We start from the raw sequence: 22,482 nt of genomic DNA, 5'->3' as shown, positions 1-22,482 counted from the left end.
CACCCACAGATCGGACGGTGCCTGAGCATTGTGTCAGGAGGCAGAGAGGTTGACTCGAGGGGAGTGATTCCTGTGCCTGCTGTGAACTGAGCGCAGCACTGCTCTGTGGTGGCGCCTGTCCATGTCAGTGTCATAGGCTACTGCTCATTTGCCTGCAGAGCAAGCTGACACGTCCGCTGTGACTGATGTTGAAGGGTGTCTCGATGAAATCCACAGCAGATGTTGGCGGTTTTAAGGTAGGGCAGGTATCTTTGCCGGAATCGCGGTACGAGCATTTTGAGCAGTCATCAGAAGTGACGACCTCTCCGTTCCGGGGGAGGATGTCAAAAGTGATGTGCATGACGAGTGCTTGATTGAGTTGCTCCTGTGCTGCCCCTTCTGCTCTGCACCAGGGAGAATTTGACTGTTTGCTGGGGAAAACACATCATGCAAGGATAGTTTGAGCCTCAAGGGGCTTGCTGTTGGCTTTTGCAGAGTGTCGCTTCTGTTTGCACAGGAGCCAGGGGTGTATGAGGGGATGCGCAGATTGCTGGCTCACGTTCCGATCACTTTGATCTGCGTCGTGACTGCTGATGTATTTACGCTCTCATGCCCCTGTCTCACTGGACATAGAGGCTGGCTGCTCAATCCAGGCTGTTCTGCCTGTCTGGCCTGACATTCTTTCTTGGTACCCGAACTTCGCGACACTAGAGCAGGCGTTGAGAACCATTTTGCGCAAGCTCCCTCCCGTGATGCGTGCGTCTATGCTTCTGCACGACTTGCTGTGCGGGGATGGCGTGTGTGGATGACTGAATTCAGTTTGAGGGGGGAAGGATGCCTGTGGGGCTGACGTGTGCACGCCCCTTTCATTACTTTTCTTGTGATTGTCATTATGATAGCTATGTATCTGGGTCTAGTGGTGCCTCGACATCATCCAGGGCAATTTTTGTCCTTGGGAAGGTGTGAGGTCTCAAACGACCCTTAGATGTCCAGTCCTGAGGAACCTGGTGTCCTCCATTAAATGTAATCATCGCACCTTGTCTGTGACACCTGTAAAGAGTTTGTCTGTTGTGAGTATGATGGAGGCAAGCATCCGCGCACGAGGCCATGTGAGCATCACCCGATCAGATATCAAAACATTGATGACATTTCACGTTGACTCTCTTATATATTTTCTATGATTTTACACTTGCAAGATATATATTGACGTATCGATAGCCTGACACGTAGGTGCAGTACAACATCTACTTTGCATTCAAATGATCAAGGGCCCCGTTTTTACCCCTAAATTTTGTCTGAAAGATCCTATAACCATTCCATTTGATGACTGGGATTCTTCTCTGCTCAATGACCTCAAAGACTACGCGGGGCCCAGATCGAAGGCCGAAAGCACAATGTCCCAAGAGTAGGACATGCATTGATGTGCCCCCTGAATAGACATCGCAGCTACAAACTGAGTTTCTAGTAGTTAAGGGATGGTCAATAAACAGCATGTCTCCCTCAGGGCCACATTCCCAGGACCAACAGTGATGACTGAATCAGGAAAGTGGAGGCCAAGCTGCTTGCTTTCTTTTTAGCTCACTACACAGGTCTTGTTGATGCCGCAAATCCAAAAACTATGCAGACCTATGTCTGAATAAATCAAGCACGCTGCTGTGCAGCCCAAAAGGCTGTGCGCGAAAGCTGTCATGAAGACACCAGCCATGGTCTTGAATGGCATGCTTGCTGGGAAGCCGAGCATTCTCTCAGCGGCTTTTCGATGAACTATCTTCACAGGGCGCCTATGTGGAGCCCTGCGGAGATGTGCCAAGGAGCTGGCTTCGCAGACTCAGAGCGGAACAGCAAAGGCGCCTCAGAGCTTCATGGTGCGCCGCAGCTTGGCCTTGTACTCGCGGATGTCCTTCTTCCAGGGCTTGATGGTGCCCTTGTCACACACCCAGATCTCCTCCGCCACCTGCGCCCAGACAGACCCACATTGGAATATCAGCCAGAAGATTTCCTTCCAGACACCCTTGTTCTGCTCCTCACATCCACAGCGCCTTCCTACTCCACCGGCAAACTAATTCAGAAAGCCAGGCTAAACAGTCCGCCTCAGTTACCACTGCTTCCACAGGGCTGGGATGATAAACACTAATACAGAGCAAGGACACGGCAATACAGCGGCAGCAGAGCAGAGCAGAAAACATCGTGCAGTCCATTGCCCAAAAGATGAACCTGGCTGTTTGGCGAGTTTCCAAACACAAAACCGGTAAACACAACCACACCGTTTTCTGGCTTGGGGAACTACACGGTGTTGGCCTTGCTGCAGGGACGCAAAGCAGGACAGGAAAGAACATTGGAGCCCCATTCGCATCATTTGCAAGGAAAAATGCACAGGCTCATGCCTCCCCTCACCCTGCGGTAATTCTCCAAACCTCACTATTATATTCAACTTTTCCCTAAATCCTACAGAATAGGATTGCGTGCTTATGTCCTGCAGCACTGATGACAACACAAGACATTTTCGGAGACGGCGCACCTGGTCGATGAGTCGGAAGTCGTGGGACACGAGGACGAGACCGCCCTTGTACTGCTTGATGGCGTCAGCCAGTGCGTCGATGGACTCCAGGTCCAAGTGATTGGTCGGCTCGTCCAGCAGCAGCAGGTTGGGGCGCTGCATGCAGATCATGCCAAAGACCAGCCGCGACTTCTGCCCCTCGCTCAACTCGCCAATCTTCGTCGTCTGCGCAGGAATTTCAGCACCTTGAGTCTTGAGCCAGGTAGAAAAGCAGTGCTGGCACGGTGCTGCAACATGCTGCATGCTTGCAAATTTTGGTTCCAAGCTGCATGAAGCTGGGAGCCAGAGTTTGTGGTGCAGAGTGCCCAGAGCCTCCTCCAGAGAATGGCGCGGGAATGTCATCGCAATCGAACAGTTTCCTCTCACGTGGACGACGCCTCAGCTGTCGAGAGAGCACTGTTCCACCATGATGCACACCCGCTCTTGCACTGTTCACTGCAGGAGGAAGTGACATCGAGGAACAGACAGGATCACTGCCTATCTGACAGTAGAGTGGCCATTGTGGCCGCAGGAGGGAACGGTACCTGGAGGCGGCCGGAGATGCCGAAACGGCCGAGGTAGGCGCGCCACTCATCGACCTCGCGCGTGAAGGTCATGTTGTTGGGGTACGTTGACCGGAAGAAGTCCAGCACCTGCAGCCGGTCCGAGCACGCCTCAGCACACACATCACAGGGGTAATGAAAGACTGCAGAATCACACATACCAACACAGCAAGCACATGCCACATCAGCCGTCTGAAGGGCTTGCACGAAACACATTCAGAACGTATGGCTCACAAATGTGCGCAAAGACTTGTCCAAATGGATGTAGCACTGCTACCCAATACCCACAAAGACCTCCAGGCACCGACAATCTGCTTCCTTAAAGCGCTGACGGCAGTAGTCCCTGAAGATATTACAAACAGCAAGCCCTCAGTGTCCCCGACGCCAGCAGCAAAAGGGCAGGTGGAGAGCGCGCACCGCCATGGAGTCGTCGAGGATGTCGACGGAGTGCTGGTGGTAGCGCCCAATGCTGAGGTGGGAGTGGCGCTTCACGTCTCCGCGCGTCGGGTTGAGGTCCCCGCACATCAGCTTCAGCAGCGTGCTCTTGCCTGCAGGCGACCCAGACATGCATGAGCATGAGCATGCGCTTGCATATCTGCATCAGGCACCTTGCTACTCCTTCGAGGAATCCTAGCTGATGTTGCAGCAGGAGTTTCAGGCCCCTCCAACAAGCCCTCATGCTGCACATGCAGTCATGGAGTGTAACAAGCCCCGGGCGTCAGGCATTGCAGAGTTGCGAAGAGGCAGCGAGGGCGAGTGCGTGGGGCATGAGCATAAGGGGAGAGAAACTCAATGATGGAGGTCACCTGCTCCGTTGGGTCCCACGAGGGCCACGCGCGAATCGCAGTCGATGCCAAACTCCAGGTTCTGCGCACACAACAAACATATCGACGTAAAGGCACAACCTCCTTTTCAGAAGACGCAGCCAAGAAGACAGCGACGCTGTGTCTACTTCATTCGCAAGAGGTTGGGCCAGTGCACATTCACAAAGCACCTCAACTTGCTTGACGCAGAGGCTGCTCAATGCCTCCTCATAGAACACTCAGGACAGAATTTCAGTGCTACTGCCAGTAGGTCCACTGCTGACCAACTCTTGCTGCAAGTGGTATAGGCATGCTGTCACTCGCTTGCATAAAAAGAGGTGCTCAAAGACTGCATCGGCATGGGGCCTCACCCTGTAGAGCATGTCCTCCTCCTTCCCAGAGTAGGCGAAGCTGACGTCAATGAAGGGCAGCACTGGGGGCGGCAGCTTGTCGCAGTCGGGGAAGGTGAAGGTGAAGCTGCGTGTGTGCACCACCGGCTTTGTCAGACCCACCGCCTCCATCTTGTCCAGAATCTTCTGCTTCGACTTCGCCTGCCGCACCAGGTTTGCGTACGTTCCTGCACAGCAGCGGCACAACAAGTCATTTGTTTATCATCTGCTTTGTTGCTACGTGTCTGCCTGACGCCTAGTGCGTTTTTTGCTGCACGTGTTCTTGGCGGAGTGATACACTACTTAGAACTACTCCACTGATCATCAACATAGCAATGCACATTCGCGCCCGGGCCGACCCTAATTCCCTGCGCTCCAGTGCTTGCAGATACTGCCTATGTCCCTCTCTCGGCGCTATTTTCCAAGCTTTATTTACAGCAACCTGGCGCCACATACAAGCAAAATCCCCAAGGTGTGCGGCAGACGAACGATGTCTAAACGAGTTCTGATGGCGGAAGGGATGCAGGTTGGGCATGCGCGTCTGTGGGAAGAGCAGCGCACCACAGCTGGCGATGAACTCCTTGATGTGCTTGATGTCGTCCTGCTCCTTCTCATACTTCTTCTGCTGGATGACCTCATTCTCCTTCACCGTCTTCTGGAAGGTGTCGTAATTTCCTGCGCACCAGCAGAGCCCGCCTCAGTATCTTACTCATACAATTTTGCCTGTCTGCATCCTTTACGTCTGTTGTGGGAGTGGCGTTAGGTTATGGAATTATACCAACAAGAAGCCAAGCAGAGTCGGAGGTCACCTGAGTAGTATGTGAGCTGCTTCTCTGTCAGCCAGATCATGTGCGTGCACACGCCGTTCAGGAAATCCTGCAGTCAACACATGACGGTCACAACTCTGAAGGGTCAGCATGGACACATCACACACAAGAGCTTTGCCTCCAAACATTGTCCCTCCATGACAAGAGCAGTCTCTGCTCAGCCCCCGCATGCATGTGTTACGTATTATCATACAAATCAGTGTCAAGCACCAGGAATGGCAGCACTGTACAATTCCTCCACTGCAATGACTGAGGGATACACAGAATTAAGTACATATTTTCAGCAGAGCTGTAGGGCACCTGGGAGTGACTGACGAGGACAAGGCACTTCTTGTAGTGCTTGAGGTACTCCTCAAGCCACACACAGGCCTCCAGGTCCAGATGGTTGGTGGGCTCGTCCAGCAGCAGCAGCGTGGGCGCAGCAAAGAGCGCCCGCGCCAACGCCACTCGCATCCGCCACCCTCCTGACATGTCCTGCGCAGGGGGCATACTGGATATATGATAACTGCTGAGAATTCCCAAAATGCACACAAGAATTGCTCATTGGCTACAATTACTAAAGTCCCTTCGTTGGCACGCGCTCTGTCGTGATGTCTGCATTGTCTCGTTGCTTATTATAGGGGGATGAGGAGGGAGGGACCCAAAGGGGCATATCAATTTGATCTGGCGGCTGGTACAGAACTACCCTTTTTGCCAGAAGGGATCCCCATTTTAGCAGAAATAGTAGCGCAGGCAGACTTAAGAAGCCTAATGCAGGCGAGCATGCTCGTATGCATAGAAAGTGGTCACACCTTTGTGGGCTTGGCCATCATCTTGGGGCCGAAGCCCAAGCCAGTCAGCAGCTTGATCGCATCCGTTTCAAAGGTGGTCGGATCCAGCTCCTCTAGTCTGTCATAGATTTCCTGCACACCAAAATAGACAAAATCGCTCAGGCTTTGCTATCATCTTCTGATTGCTGATAGATGCACCAACGCCAGCATAACTCATCTGCGAATTATGAGCTGTCCCTTCATCTGCCCACGCTCTTCAGCATGCATGCATCCAGAGACACCCACAACAGCTCCTGAGGGCACTCTGTTAGAGAGACTTGCTGCATGTCAGATCACACAAAAGATGAACAAGAAGTTTCAGAGTAATTCACTACCTGCAGGCGCTCGTCCTCCGGCCCAAACTCGCACATGATGTGCTCTTCCAGTGCGTTCAGCCGTGCTACCTCAGCCTCGATGTGGTCCACAACCGCCTGCAGCGCTGTCCTGTCGCTGGGCTCCGCCTCCTGGTGCAGATGGTACAGATCCATGTGGTCTGGGATCGGCACCTGTTGAACGACCAGGCACAGTGTGTGAGGTGCAACTGATACAGGATGGACTGCCCTCAGGATAGACTGCCATGACAAAAACACTCAAGACGTGCATCTTACACACAGTCATCAAGAACTGTCAGAGACACTGGCATGAGGCGCTGACAGACCCAGGACATGCAAGTGCATTCTTTGTTGACAAGTGAGGATGCAAAAGGATGAAACTGCTTGGTTATATTAGAGGGTGTGAGCACGCGCACCTCTCTGTTGGCAAGACACTGCAGGAAGTTGGTCTTGCCGCTGCCGTTGGTGCCGATGAGGCCATATCTGCGCCCGATGGTCAGCTCTATGGAGCAGTCCTGTATGAGCTCGATTCCATTGAGGCTCAGACTGAAGCCGTCAATTTTGATATCCCTGGATGTCGGCCGCGATGTCAAGACGCCTGTGACGGCCCTCTGTGACTCCAGAATCGACTTCTGATTTGCAGTGCCACTTATATCCAGGTCTGCTAGCCCGTTTTCTGTCCCATTGAGGTTTGCCTCGCTCTGCAAAGCAAAAGGTCATGATTCAGAACGACTCCTACAGGAGCTGCAAATGGGTGAGGATCTGGACTTGGTTTTCTTCTCCTTCTCAAGCTATGCCACCAGCTAAGGTTGACACACAACAACTCTGGAGGCATAGACGCCAAAAAGCGCACAAGTATTATTTTTAGAAGCTCCGAACAGCTTCGAAGGGCTTCGACAGGCATAGTACGCCATAGGGAAATGACATCAGCTGATTGCAACACCAAATTGTGTCTTACAACCACACTTCCCCATTGAGAAATCTGCCTCAGCCAACTTCTGTGGGCTGGGCCAGTACATTGTAAAAAGTAAATGAAAGCCACATCAGCGCTTGTTACAGCAGGATTGTCACCTGGCTTGGAGTTATAGCAGGACTTGGCCTGGCGCTGCCCCCAAGCTTGGTGTCTTTAGCTGCCTTCTTAGCAGCCAAGCGCTTTTTCGCGGCTTCACTGACCATTGTGAGGTGGATCCTACCTCTAGAGCCTCTGAGAACCTACTCAAGGGCGTGTTTAATGATCCGAGGAAAAACGGAATATGCAAAGGGCGGCTGAGAGACGTCCTAGCTCTTTACTGGATTGCTGCTTTGTTCCCTCAAAGTCTGCTCCGTCCTTTTTGTGCAAGAGGATCTACGATGACAATGAGAGCAACCGTTGTGTAAATGTGGTTGCCTGGAAAAATCAGAGCAGACGTTGTCGGCCTTGCCATGCCTTTTCGATATCTTCCCTCCCTAGGGGCGCCCAATTTCTTGGTGCGACAGCTTGCTAAAATATTTCTGCTCTGGAAAAAAGTAGTTCCCCAAGCTTTTCGCACTTTCTTTTTGGCAGATCCAGATAGAGTTGCGGCTGGTGATAGTGTGAAAAGCTTTCAGCTGGGCCAAAGCCAACTGGTGGACACGCTGGTGGTACCACATTGGTTGCCAGCTGGTGCCACCAGTACAGTAGTGGTACAACGTTTCAAGATCAACCCGTACTTACAAAGGCAATCGTACATTGTGGACAAAGACGTCTCTACTCTTGAGATGCATGCATTGCAAGCTCATAAACAAGAATGGCAACACTCAAGACACTTGGCAGGCCTAGGATGCATGTGCGCACAAAATGCAGGCCACCCCTTCTGATATTCAAGCCCAGAAATGATCCATTTCTTGATACCTATGTAGCATGCAATGCCCATACATATGTCTAGAAGTAGCCTTATAGTGTGCACTGGCACACTGCGCAGCCAACAAGCATGGCCTATCTGCCTACGACTGCTCTGACACAATAACAGGTGAACTGCAGGCAGAATTGATGGGGCTTTACAACTCTCCTTTCTCTATCTCGCTCAGAATGACAAACTTCTGCTGGCTGGCCGGCCGCACCAGCTTGGCCTTGCTGCCATAGCTGCTCCCCAGAGAGGAAAGCCTCGACCCATAGGACACCGCTCTCCTCTCCAAACCCACCAGCTCTGCACAGCATCCAGATCCCAACTTTAATGCGGTGCTTGCACTCCATCCACCAATTGATGAAAGTTACACTCCTGCAGTCTGCACAAACCTGCCTCGAGAAAAACAAGGGACTCGTGGAGACACAGCACATTATCTGCGACTGGCATTCAGCTAGGCTGATGTAGCAACAATTCGTGTCTGAACTAGGCAGGAAATTACCTTCACAATTAGTAAAAAATCTTCTGAACTAGGGTTTCTTGGGAGTCAACAAAGCAGTCACCTGTGCCGGTGAGGGAGGCAAGTGAGCCGAAGGAGTTGAGGGAGGTGACTCGGCGGTGCCCCCCTGCCGCCAGATTAGTCGCGCTGCCGTTGCGCCAGCGCCGCCGCCGCCTGAACAGCCGCATGCACAGCACCGCCGCCATCGCCACCAGCAACGCTGCCCCCATCGCCTGCGCATCACGCGGACGCAGGCCTTTAGGCACCTTGTCTTGCGCTGGATCATGTGATGGCTGCCCAGTGAGGTGCTCTGGGCAGCCTTCACCGCATGCGGCACATGACCACTTTTCAGGACCATAAATCTATGTGCTGGGCTGTATGATCCGTCTCCACACCATAGATTTCCACTGTCCTCCACAGGGGAGAGTGCCCATGGCAGCTGCCTGACAGCCATAGAATTGCTGAAGATATGGTCTCAGCATAAGAGAGACTCTCAAGGTAGTACAAGGAAGCCCCTGCATCAGCCCCATATTTGTCTCCCCAGCCTCCCAGCATCCCAGCACCAGCCTGGACTCCCTCAGAAGTGGCATCAAACAGGACAAGCGCTGTGCGAAAAACTTGCAATCGCTCAAGTAAACTGAGTCCTCAATTTGGGGGCCTTGAATGCCAGGTCAAGGTGCTGGGCAGGCTATGGATCCAAGACAGCTGGCTGGAAAGCCTTCCTCAACACGCTACAGAGGCTGGACTTTGCTTTGGCCACAGCCACACCCAAGCAGAGGACGCACCAGGGTGGCCCAGGTGTCGGCGCGCAGTCGCAGGCGCAGCTTCAGGGAGAGCGGCGAGGGGGCCTCGTCGCCGTAACCCTTGAGCCAGGTGCCGGCGTTCTTGTGGTGGCCCACGATGCCGCGCAGGGGCGTTCCCGACACCGCCGCGATGTCCACCAGCGCATGGCACGACAGGTCGCTCCACTCGCACGGCTCAAACCTGCACCAGTGGGGCCTTTAGAAGAGGGTGATTAATATATTGTGCAGTAGCTGTCCAGGCCCTGCTCAGAAACCCCTGGCCTCACAGCAGGCAGCAACCTTCGTGAATTTCTTGACATTGTGGTGCAAGCTGTCGATCCCAGAAGCAGTCGGCGTTGGCGATAACCAACATCTTTAACGCGCAGTGCAATGACCTGGTCTGATAAATTGCAGAATGGCAGCTCTCCTCCTGCAGCCGCCGCCGCAGCTGCAGCATGCGTGTGTGCTAGCAAGTTGCTACAAGCGCAGCCTCCTTTAGGATGTGACATGAGACACTGCTCCAGTGGTGGAGAATACAAGGAAATGCGCACCACTGGCCGAGCGCGTAGACGATGACGTGGGTGCCCTTGACGGTATGCTCCCCCGCGTAGCCGGTGGCGAGGTCGCCGGCCTCCCCCGAGAAATCTTTGAAGGCGTCACGCAGCAGCCAGGGCCCAGTCGCGTACAGTACCGCGTGCGACATGTCCCGCTGCGACCGAGTCTTGTTGTGCATCGCCACCAGGTGCGGCGCCCTGGGGCACACCCAACCCATACACCCAACCTCAGTCATTGCTGCTTCATTCTAGGGCACATCTTGAGGGGTCCCACTCCTAACTTTGTGTGTGTATTTCTCAGAAACTCAAGCGCAGGGGTAAGCTTCGCCCATCAATGATCAATGGGCCATCATTGTAAGTGATGCAATGGGATTTACTGCCGCTCTGCGTGCCTTAAAGAAGCATGGTTGCATCCCCGAGCTGCACTGCCACATTCGTTCTACTAATCCCAGTGACCGCTTTTGTTATGGTTTTCTTGTAGAGATCTGTGGAGGGAGGAGCAACAGGAAGGCACCTGTCCCGCAGCAGCCCGTGCATGATGGACCAGATCTCGAGGCCGGGCGCGCCGGCCATGACGGCGTTGTTGAGGGACTTGTTGCCGCTGTCCTCCAGCTGCAGCACCAGGTCAAAGCCGTCGATCATCTTGTCCGTGGCGTCAAAGCACTCCACGTCCACATCCATGTAGAGGCCCCCGTACGCATGCAGCAGGAACGGCCGTATCGCGTCCCCTGCGCACACCCCAAATCCCCACTCGGTACATAGATTTGGCTCTTCGTTGATGATGCCGGTGCCCGATATGGATTCACTACACAAGGAAGGGCATCATGATGTTCCTCTTCGGGAAAACTTGGCCGGACATTGCCGCTTGGGTGCTGGCCTTTCAAAGGGTGCCAATAGATGTAGCTTTAAACAGTGCCCGCACTTCGTCTTATCTGGGAATTTGTAAACGGTTCGAGTCCTGTCAGCAGAGAAGGTGTGTCTGCCTCTTCCTAGAGATGTGAGGTATTAGCGCTCTCTATTCTTATCAGCAGAGAGGGTGTGTTCAGAAAGGTAGTAGGAAAACAGCGCACCGCGGTGGACGACGCGGGGGTAGGAGCGCCAGGTGTCGAGGAACCAGGGGTAGCGCTCCTGCAGCAGCTCCTCGGCCGCCTGGTTGTCCCAGAACATGTGCCGCCAGCCCGGGTGCAGCTTCTGGCACGAGTTGCGCCACCTGCGCAGCATGCCTCCCCTCGGTGGGAAATCCCCCTTTGTTTCTCAGAGCGCTGTGCAGCCATGCTGAGGTATGGACCAACGAGTACTGTACAATTTGGACTGAACTACAGGGATTTGGAACAATGTGAATGTTATAAAAAGAGAAACGTGGCTGCTTGTAATGCGTAAAAAGGTGTTGCCAAAGAGGACATGTGTGAGGTGGGCTGCAGCACCTGTGGTTGAACCTGCGGAACTCCCTCCCAGCTTTCTCCTCCTTTCTCTCCTCATCTTCCAGCGCAGCCTCCCCATCCAGAAAAACCTGCTCATTGGACAATCAGTACGCCATCAAGCCCAGCAGATCTTTGTGGTAGTAGCATCTCTTAGGGCAGCTGAAGAGGGCACCAGGAACAATCACAGCAGAAATGCGGATGGGTGACGAGAGCAGCCATAAGGCTGACAGATAAATCCTTTGTGGAATGGAGACTGCTTCCATTTACAATCACAGCAAGCAGAATGGGCATGGGTGCCCAGAGCATGCCATGAGGCATACCTGGTGGATGATGTGCGGAATGGTGATCTCCTTCAGCCTCCTTTTCCGCATGCCCTCGCCAGAGCCTCTCTCATCCCAAACCAACTCCCCTGATTCCTCACTGCCTGTCTCCTGCCACCTGTATGTGGGCCGTGGGCGGCTGCCCACCAGCCAACTCCACATCCACGATCTCCAAATGCAGAGGCTGGCCCAGGAGCTACCCACATCACAGGCTGTCACTGACTGCCGCTGTACTTCTGCTGACGTTGCAAGGGGCTGCTGGGCCATAAGCCTGCTCCCCCTCCAGTGTTCGGCTGGCTGGTTCGCCGTTTCGGAGGACTGCAGGTCTGCAATTATGCTGGCAATGCCCCTTCCCTGCCCGTTCCCTGCCCGTTCGTGCTTTGGAGGCACTGCAAGCCCAGTGGTGACGAGGTTGAGGCACAGCAAGGCTAGTAAGAACCTCGTGCTGCTCGGCCCAACTGATACCGCCATCAGGACAACACCTGAGCGCTATGTCCTCAACATGTTGCACTAAATTGCATGCACTGCGTCAGCCAGGGCTGTCCACCTCCAATACTTCCATCTTGGTCTTCTATGCCATTTCTGATCTGTATTGAGATGGCTAACAAAAAGTGCTATTATTCTGAATCCAGCAACTAGGAACCAGTAAGATGGCTAGCACCAGCAGGACAACAACAGCTCTCATTGTTATTGGCAGCGCTCTGCGGATCTCTTCTGCTATTCCTTCAGTTGGTTGCCTGCACCACAAATCAATGTTCAGATCAAGCTCGAACTCCGACAATATTGTACTCCTGTACTAGCAATCCAAGAAAGTACTTCGACTGAAAGATTCCAACGGTTTCTTACGCTGCAGATATGAGCATTAGTAGTATCAAGGCGGTGGATTGTTTATTGAGACACAGATGAGCTCCAGACCGTTTACAGTACTGTTCTGCTGAAGGCCAATTAAAGCTTCAACGGCACAGGTATTACCCGGACTTGGACGCCAAGGAGCCATCGTCACATACTTGGCATGCCTATCTTCCTTTGTCGCGTGTACGTTCTGGGAATGCTAGCATTCCGATATTACTGTGACATTTTGGATGTTGAGTTGGTCACGCAGAACCCTCCCTTGGATACGAATTGTTGCTTGACAGCTGTGTGCTCAAATCTGCAAGCCTTGCACCCAGGCAAACGTGACACATTACTGTAACGCTCCGCTGCAGAAAGTACACCACTTTTATGATTTACATGTGGTCCTCAAATGCTCTGAGGATGCTTCTTTCAGGGATGTTGCTGTCAGTGTGGCACTTGCTCCAAGCTCGACTTCCAACATGGAGCTCTCACGAAAACATGAACGAAAGTCTCTGTGTTAAACATCATATATAATGATTCGTAGCCCGCAGTAATGCTTCTGCATGTTTTTTACTACTTTTTTGTCACATAGCCAAATCAGGCAACTGCATCAACAGAAGTCGACGGGACCCCTGGCGTTCACGATTGACGATCAAACATCTGGCCCGTTGCAGATTAAAATATTATCCATGCTTGTGGCAGCAGATCGTGGTACTGTGCTTAATATCGTACATCACATTCCTTGGGTGATGCATTGGTATTGACCAGTAGGGCAAAAGGTTCTCCATAAGAGTCCGTTGCTGGTCAGCAATCCAATATACAAAGGATTTAACAAGTTTTAAAATGATCAGCTTGGCTGGAATAGCTTGGTCCATCGTTGGCTTCATCTTCCTATCTTACCTGATCCCTCACTTCGTTGTCACTTTTCTCAAACCAAAGGACCTTAAGAAGGCTTATAACGCAAAATGGGGGCTTGTCACGGGCGCAAGCAGTGGTACGAGATTGAGTTCGTCGCAGCCTTACCATCCCTTTGTCTTGTATCTCTCTTACTTTGATACAACTCTGATGGCCTCTTAAAACTGACTCTGGATCACCTTCAGGAATTGGGAAATCGCTTGCCACAAGGCTTGCTGATCAAGGACTGAACGTGGTGGTAGTGGCATTGCAAGACGGTCTGTTGGATGCCACATTCTCTGAGTTGCAGGCTCAGTTTCCCAAGCAGACATTTCGTAAGGTGTGTACCAAATGCACATCTCCTACGGGTACTACCGAAGTTTTGGTGTGCACATGGGGTGCAAAGGATGCATCTGTGCTTGTGCAGGTGGGGGTAAATCTTGGTAAGACAGGCTACCTGGAAAAGATAGCAGAGGCCACAGCTGATATTGATGTCCAAATACTGTTCTGTAACGCTGGCTACATGCTGACAGGCTTCTTCGAGAACACGTGCGCGACCCCCCATTTGGACACAACTGGCTGTGTTGGCCTTTGCATCTTGCATTTGTCGACCCTGATTTGTAGTTTGCATGCATGCATATCCACTCAGCTGAGGCCTGGTATATTGCAGGCCCTTGGAGCAGCAGATGGCCAATTTGGAGTGCAATGCAGTCTGTGCAGTGGCAATCACACATCACTTTCTTGCCAAGATGGTGAGAAATCCCCTGATCTTCCTCCCCTGATCAATTCAGTGACAACATCAGGGTGGCCTTGCCACCATATTATTGTACTTACTACAGCAGATTTGCCATCCTGCATTTGATCACCACAGGTGGCTAAGAAGCTCAAAGGATGCATCGTGTTCACGTCAAGCGCGGCTGCATCTATTGCCTCGCCGTTCACTGCGCTGTATGCAGCCACAAAGAGCTTCGTATCCTCCTTCGGCGCCAGCCTGGCAGTAGAGGTTAGGCACCATGGCATTGATGTCCTGGTGTTCCACCCTTCCCCAGTCAACACCAGGCACGCTCTTTCCATTTCCCCATCTGCATCAGCTTTATGATGTTTGAAGATGAGCACATCAAAGTGAGACTGCGGATTCTCTGATTCCTGACCAGGAATCAGAGAATCTGCATTCTCTACTGACAGGTGACACAGACAGCACCCTCTGGCAGGCGCCCTTCAACGTTCTTTTTCATTCACAGCGGCAGCCAAAATTTGATGCACTGCAGATTCTATGACAAGGCACACAAGCTGGACGTCCTGGACTTCTTCAAGGCACAGGCAGTGCACCCAGATGCCCTGCCTGACGCTGTCTTCAGGTAGCTCTGTGCCATCCTTGAGCTTTCCCATGCAAGATCCTGACGCATGCATGCATGCATACGGTTTTCAAGCAAAGTGACACTCCTTGGCAACCCCGACGCCAATGGCATTGCATATATATCTATGTATGTGATGTCAAAACGAATGTTACATGTATCTATTGCAGGTGCATTGGCCGCACGGTGTGGGCAGACATTGGGACTACAGCACTGTGCTTCCGTTTGGCCATGAAGCTGATGGACTACAATCTCATGGCCACCATCACCGCACTTATGGCGCCGCTGCTGCCAGACTTCAAAAAGGCCATGAAGGCGAAGAAGGCCAACTAAGTAGTATACCATAGTATGAGAGATGTTGGATTTTGAGCATTAAAGCGTTTAAACTAAAATTTTAGTAACATTGGAGAGAAAGCTATGAACGCAGAGATGACTATAAACAAGAGTTGCCAGTTCTGCAAAGCATAGTATGAGACTGTGTGCAGAGGGTCTAACATATTGATACAATAGCTCCCTACAGGCCTGCAACTGCAGGTCGAGCTTTACCTGTGTAGAGTAGACGCTGAGAGATATGATGAGGACGGAGGAAGTTGAGTCACATCAACCCTGAGCACGAGCTGATCCACAGTATTAGTAAGATTGCACGAGCGTTGTCATGTCTTCTTTCAAGCCTGCCCTAGCGCTAGCTGGGGCCACTGCCGCTGTGGCTATCGCTGATGAGTTTGGGTCCTTCCGCAAGTTGCTGCAGGTGGACTATGTTGCGCAAGGAGCTGCTGCATGGCAAGCGGTCGTTTGCCAATCTGTGGGCCAAATTCTCAGTGAGGAGAAGTCAAGATGCTAATGACATGTGCAGCCCAGCCAAAACGGGCAACCCAGGCCTTCAACTCATGCAAATTCCCTCCTGACAAGAACGATCAGAGCACATATGAACTCCAATCGAAGATGACACAACGCCGTTCACAAAAGCAGGCTCCTAAATGTAGTTCATATCGGTAAATAAGATATGAGCACAGCAGGCGATGGTGTGGATGTGCCTGCTGAGGTTGAGATTCAAAGAGTTAAGAGAGTGAGGACCAGTGTTTCGCACCCTAGGGGCGTCAACTGGGATGATATTGAACTTGAAAGCGATGAAGATGATTATCGCCCAGCTAAGAAAGGGAAGACAGCGTCCAAGGATGCTGGACAACAACGTGGCAATCAGACGGTATGAGTGATCATTGCAAGCTCAGATGTAGTCTAGTTCTCCTTTGAAATTTTTGTTATTCGTAATGGTTGTTACGGGGCGTTTCACACGGCTTTGAACCCCCTGATACCTTCTTGGTGCTCAGCACTCTTGTTGTGGATGATCGTTGAGTAACCTGCAGGGTGTCCCGCTCTCCTCTGCTCATGAGTACCAGCTTGATTTGGAGACTGCATGGGCTCTTGGTTTCAACGCCATGGCGCTCACAGAGGAGGAGGAAGATCTTCTTCCAAGTGGCAGCCAAGAAAGCATCTATGTCGAGGTGAGCCACCAAAACTCTGCTTGTGGCACACGGGCTTGCACGATGGATCCTGTGAGACGTATAGATGTCGCAGATTTGGCCTTGCTCGCAATTTATCATAGCTTTCTGCTCAGGTCCGGAACCACGTCCTGACCAGATGGAGAGAGGACGTCTCCAGGTGTGTGCTCTCCACGCAGCATGATGGCGGATGAACAACAGCTCTGAACTTTTAGACATGGTTGCTCGGTCATGTGGGTGACACTAAGCTATATATCTGCCATGTGGTATCCGCATAGCCAGACGCTCTCAAGAAATCATGGGCATCACTGCAGCAATCACGTTGCAGGTATCTGTCAGTGGAGCAGGCGGAGGCTGGAGTGAAGCCAGACCTGCGCAAGTATGCCAGAGTAGCCTGGACATTCCTCAACACAGCAGGGTACATCAACTTTGGGGTCGCACCGGACATTGCAGCCAAGGCTCTGAAAACACCAGCCACTCGTGGGACTGTCATCATTATTGGTGCAGGCTTGGCAGGTACTTTGACCGACCTTGCATGTCTGTGATCTCCTGCATCCTGCATCTCCTTTACCCGGCAAAATGTTTCGCAGAAATTGCAGTGATGTCCATAAGGTTCTGATGAAGTCCGTGCACGGCCCATGTGCTTGCAGGTCTCTCGGCTGCGCGCCAGCTGCGCATATTCGGATTCCAGGTGGTGGTGCTAGAGGGCCACGGCAGGCCAGGAGGCCGCGTGTACACAAAGCGACTTGAGGTGCGACCATGCAATTGACTCTCTCGCGCTTGTCACCTCAATCCCAAGAATGGGAATGCACCTGATCCTGGTGAAAGCTTGCAAATCCCGCCCTTGGCTTGTCTAGAGCCAATCCCTGACATGGCCTACCTGACAAGCAATCATGGTGCCAACTGACCTGAGGGGCCCTTCCCTAGCAGAGATTTTAAGGTGGCTGGGACAAATTTCCTAGTCCAGTCACCCTTGATCATTCGCGATGCTGCCGCTGCCTCGGACAAATGCAGCTAACCCTGAACCACTCTTTCTGAAGCCCTTCCATGTCCCCCTTAAGAACAGATCTCTGTGATGGTCAACCTCAGGATAAAAGCTCTCCCGGCTGTGTCCTAGCACACGCTCTTATTATCTGGCGATGCTGCCTTTTCTGGCAGGCTGACGGGCACGCAGCGGTGGCGGATCTGGGCGGCAGCATCATAACTGGCATTGATGGCAACCCGCTTGCAGTGCTGGCAGCGCAGCGCAACATCCCCATGCATGACATCAACACTGCCGGGGTGCCGCTGTATCTGGAGGACGGCCGGGAAGCCGACACGCGCATTGACGGCCGGGTGGGCCCTCACATCTGAGGGCATTCAGATCAAACCCTGGAATGTCATTAGCTATGCCAGATTGGAAGTGATGTGATCTTTGCAAAGCAACACTGGCAGAGGACCAGGAACATCACCTGAAGTGCAGCCTGACTCACTGGTGAGGGAACGGTGCAGACAGTGAGATAAAGGTAAGCAAGCAGGCGTGGCGTGGCGCACTGTTTTCCCCTCCAAATATCCTCTTGCTGCCCTCAAGTAGCCGTATGAGGGTGAGTACATATCGTCAGGTCTGGGGTCAGATGCTTGAATTGGAATATGACCCCTGGTGTGGCGTGCAGGCTGAGAAGGAGCACAATACGCTGCTGGACGAGTGCGACAGGTTCAGGGAGGACATGGGGGAGATCACCGACAACATCTCCCTTGCCACCGCCCTGGAAACCATCTGGGCCTCCAGACGGGAGGACGGTGTGACACTTCCCTCGTTAAGCTGTTGATCCTGCGTCTTGCTTCACCTCACTCTCTCCTTCAAATAGTATGCTGTGCTATCAGCAGTGCCATCATGGCTCAGCAAGCATTGCCTTGGCAGGGTATGCAGCACATAGAAGGCACTGTGCATGGGTGGGTTGCAGGGGAGGAGCAGAATGGCAAGGGCAATGCAAGCAGTCAAGCGCAGCTGGAGCGGCGGCTGCTGGACTGGCATTTTGCCAACCTGGAATTTGCCAACGCGGCGCCGCTCAGCCTGCTGTCCCTGCGCACCTGGGACCAGGATGACCCCCACGAAATGCAGGGGGCCCACACCTTCCTCCCAGGTGATGATTGTCGTCTCAGCCCTGTTCCTTCCTTCTGGCTCGGATTCTGCGCATCTACCAGAGACACATACGGCTGCACAGCTTGTTCATGTTCTCCTCCTCTCATTGGCATCTACACGTGCTGTGTGGATATGGTAGTTGTCACTGCATCAGACCCACATCTCTGCATTTTTGTACACCATAGAGGGATTTCTGTGCGCATGGTGCAAACACCAGGCAGAACTGCTTAAATTGCATCATATTTCTGCGATAGGATATCAGATGGACTGTAAGCAGACAGTCTTGATTTCCTCATTTACGTGACACAAGGATCTGGCCGCTGTCTGTGCAGGTGGGAACCTGAGGCTGGTGGCAGCACTTCAAGAGGGTCTGCCCATAATGTACAACAGCGTGGTGATGGAGATCCGGTACTCAAAGAACGGCGTGGTTGTGAGGACCACTGCAAAACAGGAGTTCCCAGGCATGCCTCCGCCTTGCACAGACATGCTTCCCTAAGAACATTTCTATGCACATATCATAAGCCAGTGTGTACATGAGGATCGCACTGAGAGTGTCTGGTGGCTCCGTCAAAGCTGCCTTGCAAGCTGACATGGCACTCAAAAGTCTCCTGGGTTTGCATTTTGCCTTGCAGGTGTTGCAGTGCTGGTGACGGTGCCACTGGGCGTGCTGAAAGCTGGCAGCATAAAATTTGACCCACCTCTGCCGCAGCGCAAGCTCGACTCTATCCAACGCATGGGTTTTGGCGTCTTGAATAAGGTCTGCCCCATCGCCCTCGGAACGATTGAATCCGGCAGGCCCCTCACAGATCGCTGCATGCTTTACTGTTCTTTCATGATGCATAGCCTGAATCACTTATTCTCGAAGGTGCAAACTGCTATGTGTGAGATGGGTCTCAATGGTCTATGTTGTTGATGATACACATCACATGCGCCTTCATACGTGTTGCAAGGCTGGGGGCTTAAATACAAGCAGCGCCCATTCAGCAAGGCAGCGCCCTGTGCAGGTGGTCATGCTGTTCCCGCATGCCTTCTGGCGCAAGGCGGACATGTTTGGGCGCATTGCGCCGAGCCGGGAGTGCCGCGGCGAGTTCTTCCTGTTCTACTCCTATGCGACCATCTCCGGCGGGGCCGTGCTGGCGGCTCTGGTAGCCGGTGATGCAGCTGTGGACTTTGAGAAGACAGCATCGGAGGAGTCGGCGCGCCGGGTGCTGGCCACCCTCAGGGGCATCTTCAACCCCAAGGGAATCCACGTGCCCGCGCCCCTGCAGGTCATCATTTCCCTTCTTCACTAGTCAGTCGGCAGAGCGCAGACAAGGCAGTCCATCATGAATTATCCTCGCTGGATTTTATTGGAGAGTGATGCTGTCATGATTGCAAATCTGTCTCATCTGCTGTGTGTTCAATGCTTGCACAGCTGGTCTGTGTCAGGGTTGCGATCATGACAGCGTCAGATAAGCAGATGGCCTTTCAATGAGCCAACCATATTTAAAACCTCTATCGTGCTTGCTCACAGGCGCACAGCCTCTCCAACAGGAAAATGAGCCGTAAGATGTCTTTTTTGGTGTTCTCAAACTCAAGATTCGACGGCTGGAAGCGCAGGTGGTGTGCACGCGGTGGGGCGCGGATCCGATGGCGTGCGGGAGCTACAGCAGCATAGCGGTGGGCGCGCTGGGAGGCGAGGAGTACGACATCCTGCAGCAGTCCGTGGCCGGCCGCCTCTTCTTCGCGGGGGAGGCCACCACCAAGAAGCACCCCGCCACCATGCACGGAGCCTTCCTCTCCGGCCTGCGCGAGGTGCGGCCGAACACGATATAGACCGACCTGCTCAGAGTGTCCTCTATGCCTCCTCCACCCTGCAGGATATCATGCCGCGCACCAGTGCTGCAAAGCGGTGGGAGGGAGCAGTTGTGGGAGGGTGGTCATAGCACGCATAAAGGCTGCAACTCGGTGGCAGCAATCCCTGTAGCGGTGAGGTCAGCGTGAGTGAACTCAGCATTGCAGGATCACTGCCTCAGGTTTGCATGGCATCTGCCCCTTGCGTCGAGCAGGGGTGCACCAATAGGCATCCCGATTGAGGACAGCATAAAGGGAATGCCTTGAAATTAAACCAGGAATCTTCCGAGCTGGAAAAGCGCCTCACGGCATTGAATTTTTGCACGCAGGCGGCAAATGTGTCTGCGACGCTGGCAAAGGACAGCGCGGAGGCCGCAGCTGCTAAGGCGGCGGCTGCGCGAGCTGCAGCAAATGTGAATGGCGCAGTAGTACAGCGCAGGGCGCCTACACAGGACGACGCAGCAGTGCGGCGCGCGGCGCTCACCGCCAAAGTGGCGCAGGCATTGAAGCAGGTGCGCATGTTGCTCCTTGTCTGTGTGATCATTCTCTGCGTATGTTGTCAGGATGACTGGGCCTTCCTTGACCCTGGCTAGTGCATCAAGGGGTAGAATATTTGGCAGCTTTCACCTGCAGTGCGCCGGCAGACGCACCTTGCCTCTGCCAGAAGAGCGTGTAATGATAATAGTGATGTCATGGATGCACCAGGCACTTCACACAGTCTTGCCACTCTCTCTGGGCCTCCAAAATGCTCAACCCTGATTGTCACTCCTGCATGCTGCAGCATGATAGCAGAGATACGATGCTTTCTGCTGGTTAATGCCAAGTCATTAATGCTAACGCTAACTTGCAGACACCGGAAGGTCTCAGGCAAGCTAAGATTTAGACTATGAGGACGCTGGTGTTGTGCACTGCAGGTGTTCCACGATCCGAGGCGTCCGCCGGATGTGGAGTTTGGCTGCTTTGCTGCGTTGTACGGTCCAAGGGGAAGCGCCTATGAGGATCAGGCAGTCCTGCGGGTGGATGTTGGATTGGGCCGCACCGGCCGCGGCAAAGCCATGCCCATCGTCGTCCCCATGAAACGCACCGACGTTGCCAGGTGTGTTGCCATTGTCCCATACCTGTGGCATGTCCCATTACTGTTCTGTTGAGCCCAGTGCGCAAGCAAAGCGGTGAGGATACAGACCTGTCGTCTAGTACAAGAGTGGCAAGGCTTGGCAAGTAAAAGTTGCCTGGATAGTTCAGTCAAAAGGCACGGCATTTGTAGTCAGCAGGCACTGCTTGCAGGTATTGTGCAGAAGAGCCAATCGTGCATAGCAAAATCTTCAAGCTCATCTAGCTGAATGCCCAAAAAAAGACGCCAGGCTGTTTTCATTTCATGGCTGTGTGCATGCCCTTCAACCGCCTCTCTGATGAATGTGACTGTTTGGAATGAGCCCCTCTCCCTGTGCAGGCTGCGTGATGCAAAGGGGGGTGATGACGCGCGGTTCAGCCTGCTGATGGGCCCCATGGGGGGCAAGCTGGTGAGCCGGGGGTCACCCAGTGAGAACCTCGCGCTCATGCAAGCCGTCCTGGCCGCCCGCGGCATCAACATTGTGGAAGAGCGCGCTCCTGCTGCCTCCTGCAGCCTGCATGCGCCACCAGGGGAACAGCAGTACCACCAGCAGCAGGTTTGTGATCACGATCTGCTGCCTTACCTACCAATGTCATGCATGGCTCCTCTTATTGTCACTTGCCGCGCTCATGACCATCAGATGATACCAATATGTTGCAGTTATGAAGGATTAGGTCTGCTGCAGATCTCGTGATTCCTGGCTTGTTGTTCTGGGAGATTAAATAAGGATGGGTGACTACCAGCATCCAGACCCACTGGCTGACAGGAAATCTCAGAGTAAGTAAAAGAATACGGGCGTTATTTTGCTGTCTGGGTGTTGCAGGGCGCCCACATGTCTCACCTGATGCACCAGCGCCAGCAGCAGCAGCAGCAGCCGCTCTCCAACGGCATGCACCTCCCGAACGGCAGCACACAGCACCCGCGGCAGCAGCCACCGCCGCAGCCGAGCCGGCCGCCGCATGCTACCCAGTCAGCCTCCCAGCCGTCACTGAACGCCCTGCTGCAGCAATTGGCGCCGCACCTGAATCCCCGCCAGCAGCAGCAGCAGTCACCACAGAGCGCTTCCAGAGCACCTCACAGCGCTAACAGCCCCAGCCAACCAGGCAGCTTCTCCGGCCCCTTCTGGCAGCAGGGGTTTGCGCAGCAGGGGAGCATGCC

At 53.3% G+C, this 22,482-nt stretch overlaps 4 protein-coding genes across 4 annotated transcripts; 2 read left to right on the top strand and 2 right to left on the bottom strand.

Annotated features, from left to right (window-relative positions):
- Positions 1 to 1,149: 1,149 nt before the first annotated feature.
- On the bottom strand, positions 1,150 to 7,414 carry COCSUDRAFT_53086 (flagellar associated protein; the record flags this gene model as incomplete). Its single annotated transcript, XM_005649309.1, has 13 exons — positions 1,150 to 1,933; positions 2,498 to 2,701; positions 3,061 to 3,168; positions 3,496 to 3,626; positions 3,885 to 3,945; positions 4,253 to 4,458; positions 4,832 to 4,945; positions 5,080 to 5,146; positions 5,398 to 5,571; positions 5,889 to 5,999; positions 6,242 to 6,412; positions 6,655 to 6,849; positions 7,310 to 7,414. The coding sequence occupies 13 exons, from the start codon at positions 7,412 to 7,414 to the stop codon at positions 1,832 to 1,834; spliced, it is 1,749 nt and encodes a 582-aa protein (XP_005649366.1). The 3' UTR covers positions 1,150 to 1,831.
- Positions 7,415 to 7,808: 394 nt separating this feature from the next.
- Positions 7,809 to 8,794, bottom strand: COCSUDRAFT_32835 (hypothetical protein). Its single transcript, XM_005649308.1, has 2 exons — positions 8,664 to 8,794; positions 7,809 to 8,403 (listed from the first exon to the last, which is right to left on the bottom strand). The coding sequence occupies exons 1-2, from the start codon at positions 8,785 to 8,787 to the stop codon at positions 8,255 to 8,257; spliced, it is 273 nt and encodes a 90-aa protein (XP_005649365.1). The 5' UTR covers positions 8,788 to 8,794; the 3' UTR covers positions 7,809 to 8,254.
- Positions 8,795 to 13,187: 4,393 nt separating this feature from the next.
- COCSUDRAFT_53085 (NAD(P)-binding protein) lies at positions 13,188 to 15,410 on the top strand. The gene is made up of 7 exons (XM_005649307.1): positions 13,188 to 13,504; positions 13,611 to 13,744; positions 13,832 to 13,953; positions 14,075 to 14,156; positions 14,276 to 14,463; positions 14,673 to 14,762; positions 14,930 to 15,410. The coding sequence occupies exons 1-7, from the start codon at positions 13,354 to 13,356 to the stop codon at positions 15,090 to 15,092; spliced, it is 930 nt and encodes a 309-aa protein (XP_005649364.1). The 5' UTR covers positions 13,188 to 13,353; the 3' UTR covers positions 15,093 to 15,410.
- Positions 15,411 to 16,195: 785 nt separating this feature from the next.
- Positions 16,196 to 21,361, top strand: COCSUDRAFT_36098 (hypothetical protein; the record flags this gene model as incomplete). Its single annotated transcript, XM_005649306.1, has 12 exons — positions 16,196 to 16,261; positions 16,375 to 16,418; positions 16,587 to 16,774; positions 16,909 to 17,009; positions 17,417 to 17,593; positions 17,911 to 18,037; positions 18,241 to 18,381; positions 18,713 to 18,810; positions 18,985 to 19,137; positions 19,385 to 19,648; positions 19,980 to 20,174; positions 21,128 to 21,361. The coding sequence occupies 12 exons, from the start codon at positions 16,196 to 16,198 to the stop codon at positions 21,359 to 21,361; spliced, it is 1,788 nt and encodes a 595-aa protein (XP_005649363.1).
- Between the last annotated feature and the right edge of the window lie 1,121 nt (positions 21,362 to 22,482).

The sequence above is a fragment of the Coccomyxa subellipsoidea genome (assembly GCF_000258705.1).
Source record: "Coccomyxa subellipsoidea C-169, whole genome shotgun sequence".
NCBI lineage: Eukaryota > Viridiplantae > Chlorophyta > Trebouxiophyceae > Coccomyxaceae > Coccomyxa > Coccomyxa subellipsoidea.
The sequence above is the reverse complement of the archived record's forward strand: the minus strand, read 5'-3'. Positions and strand labels throughout refer to the sequence as shown.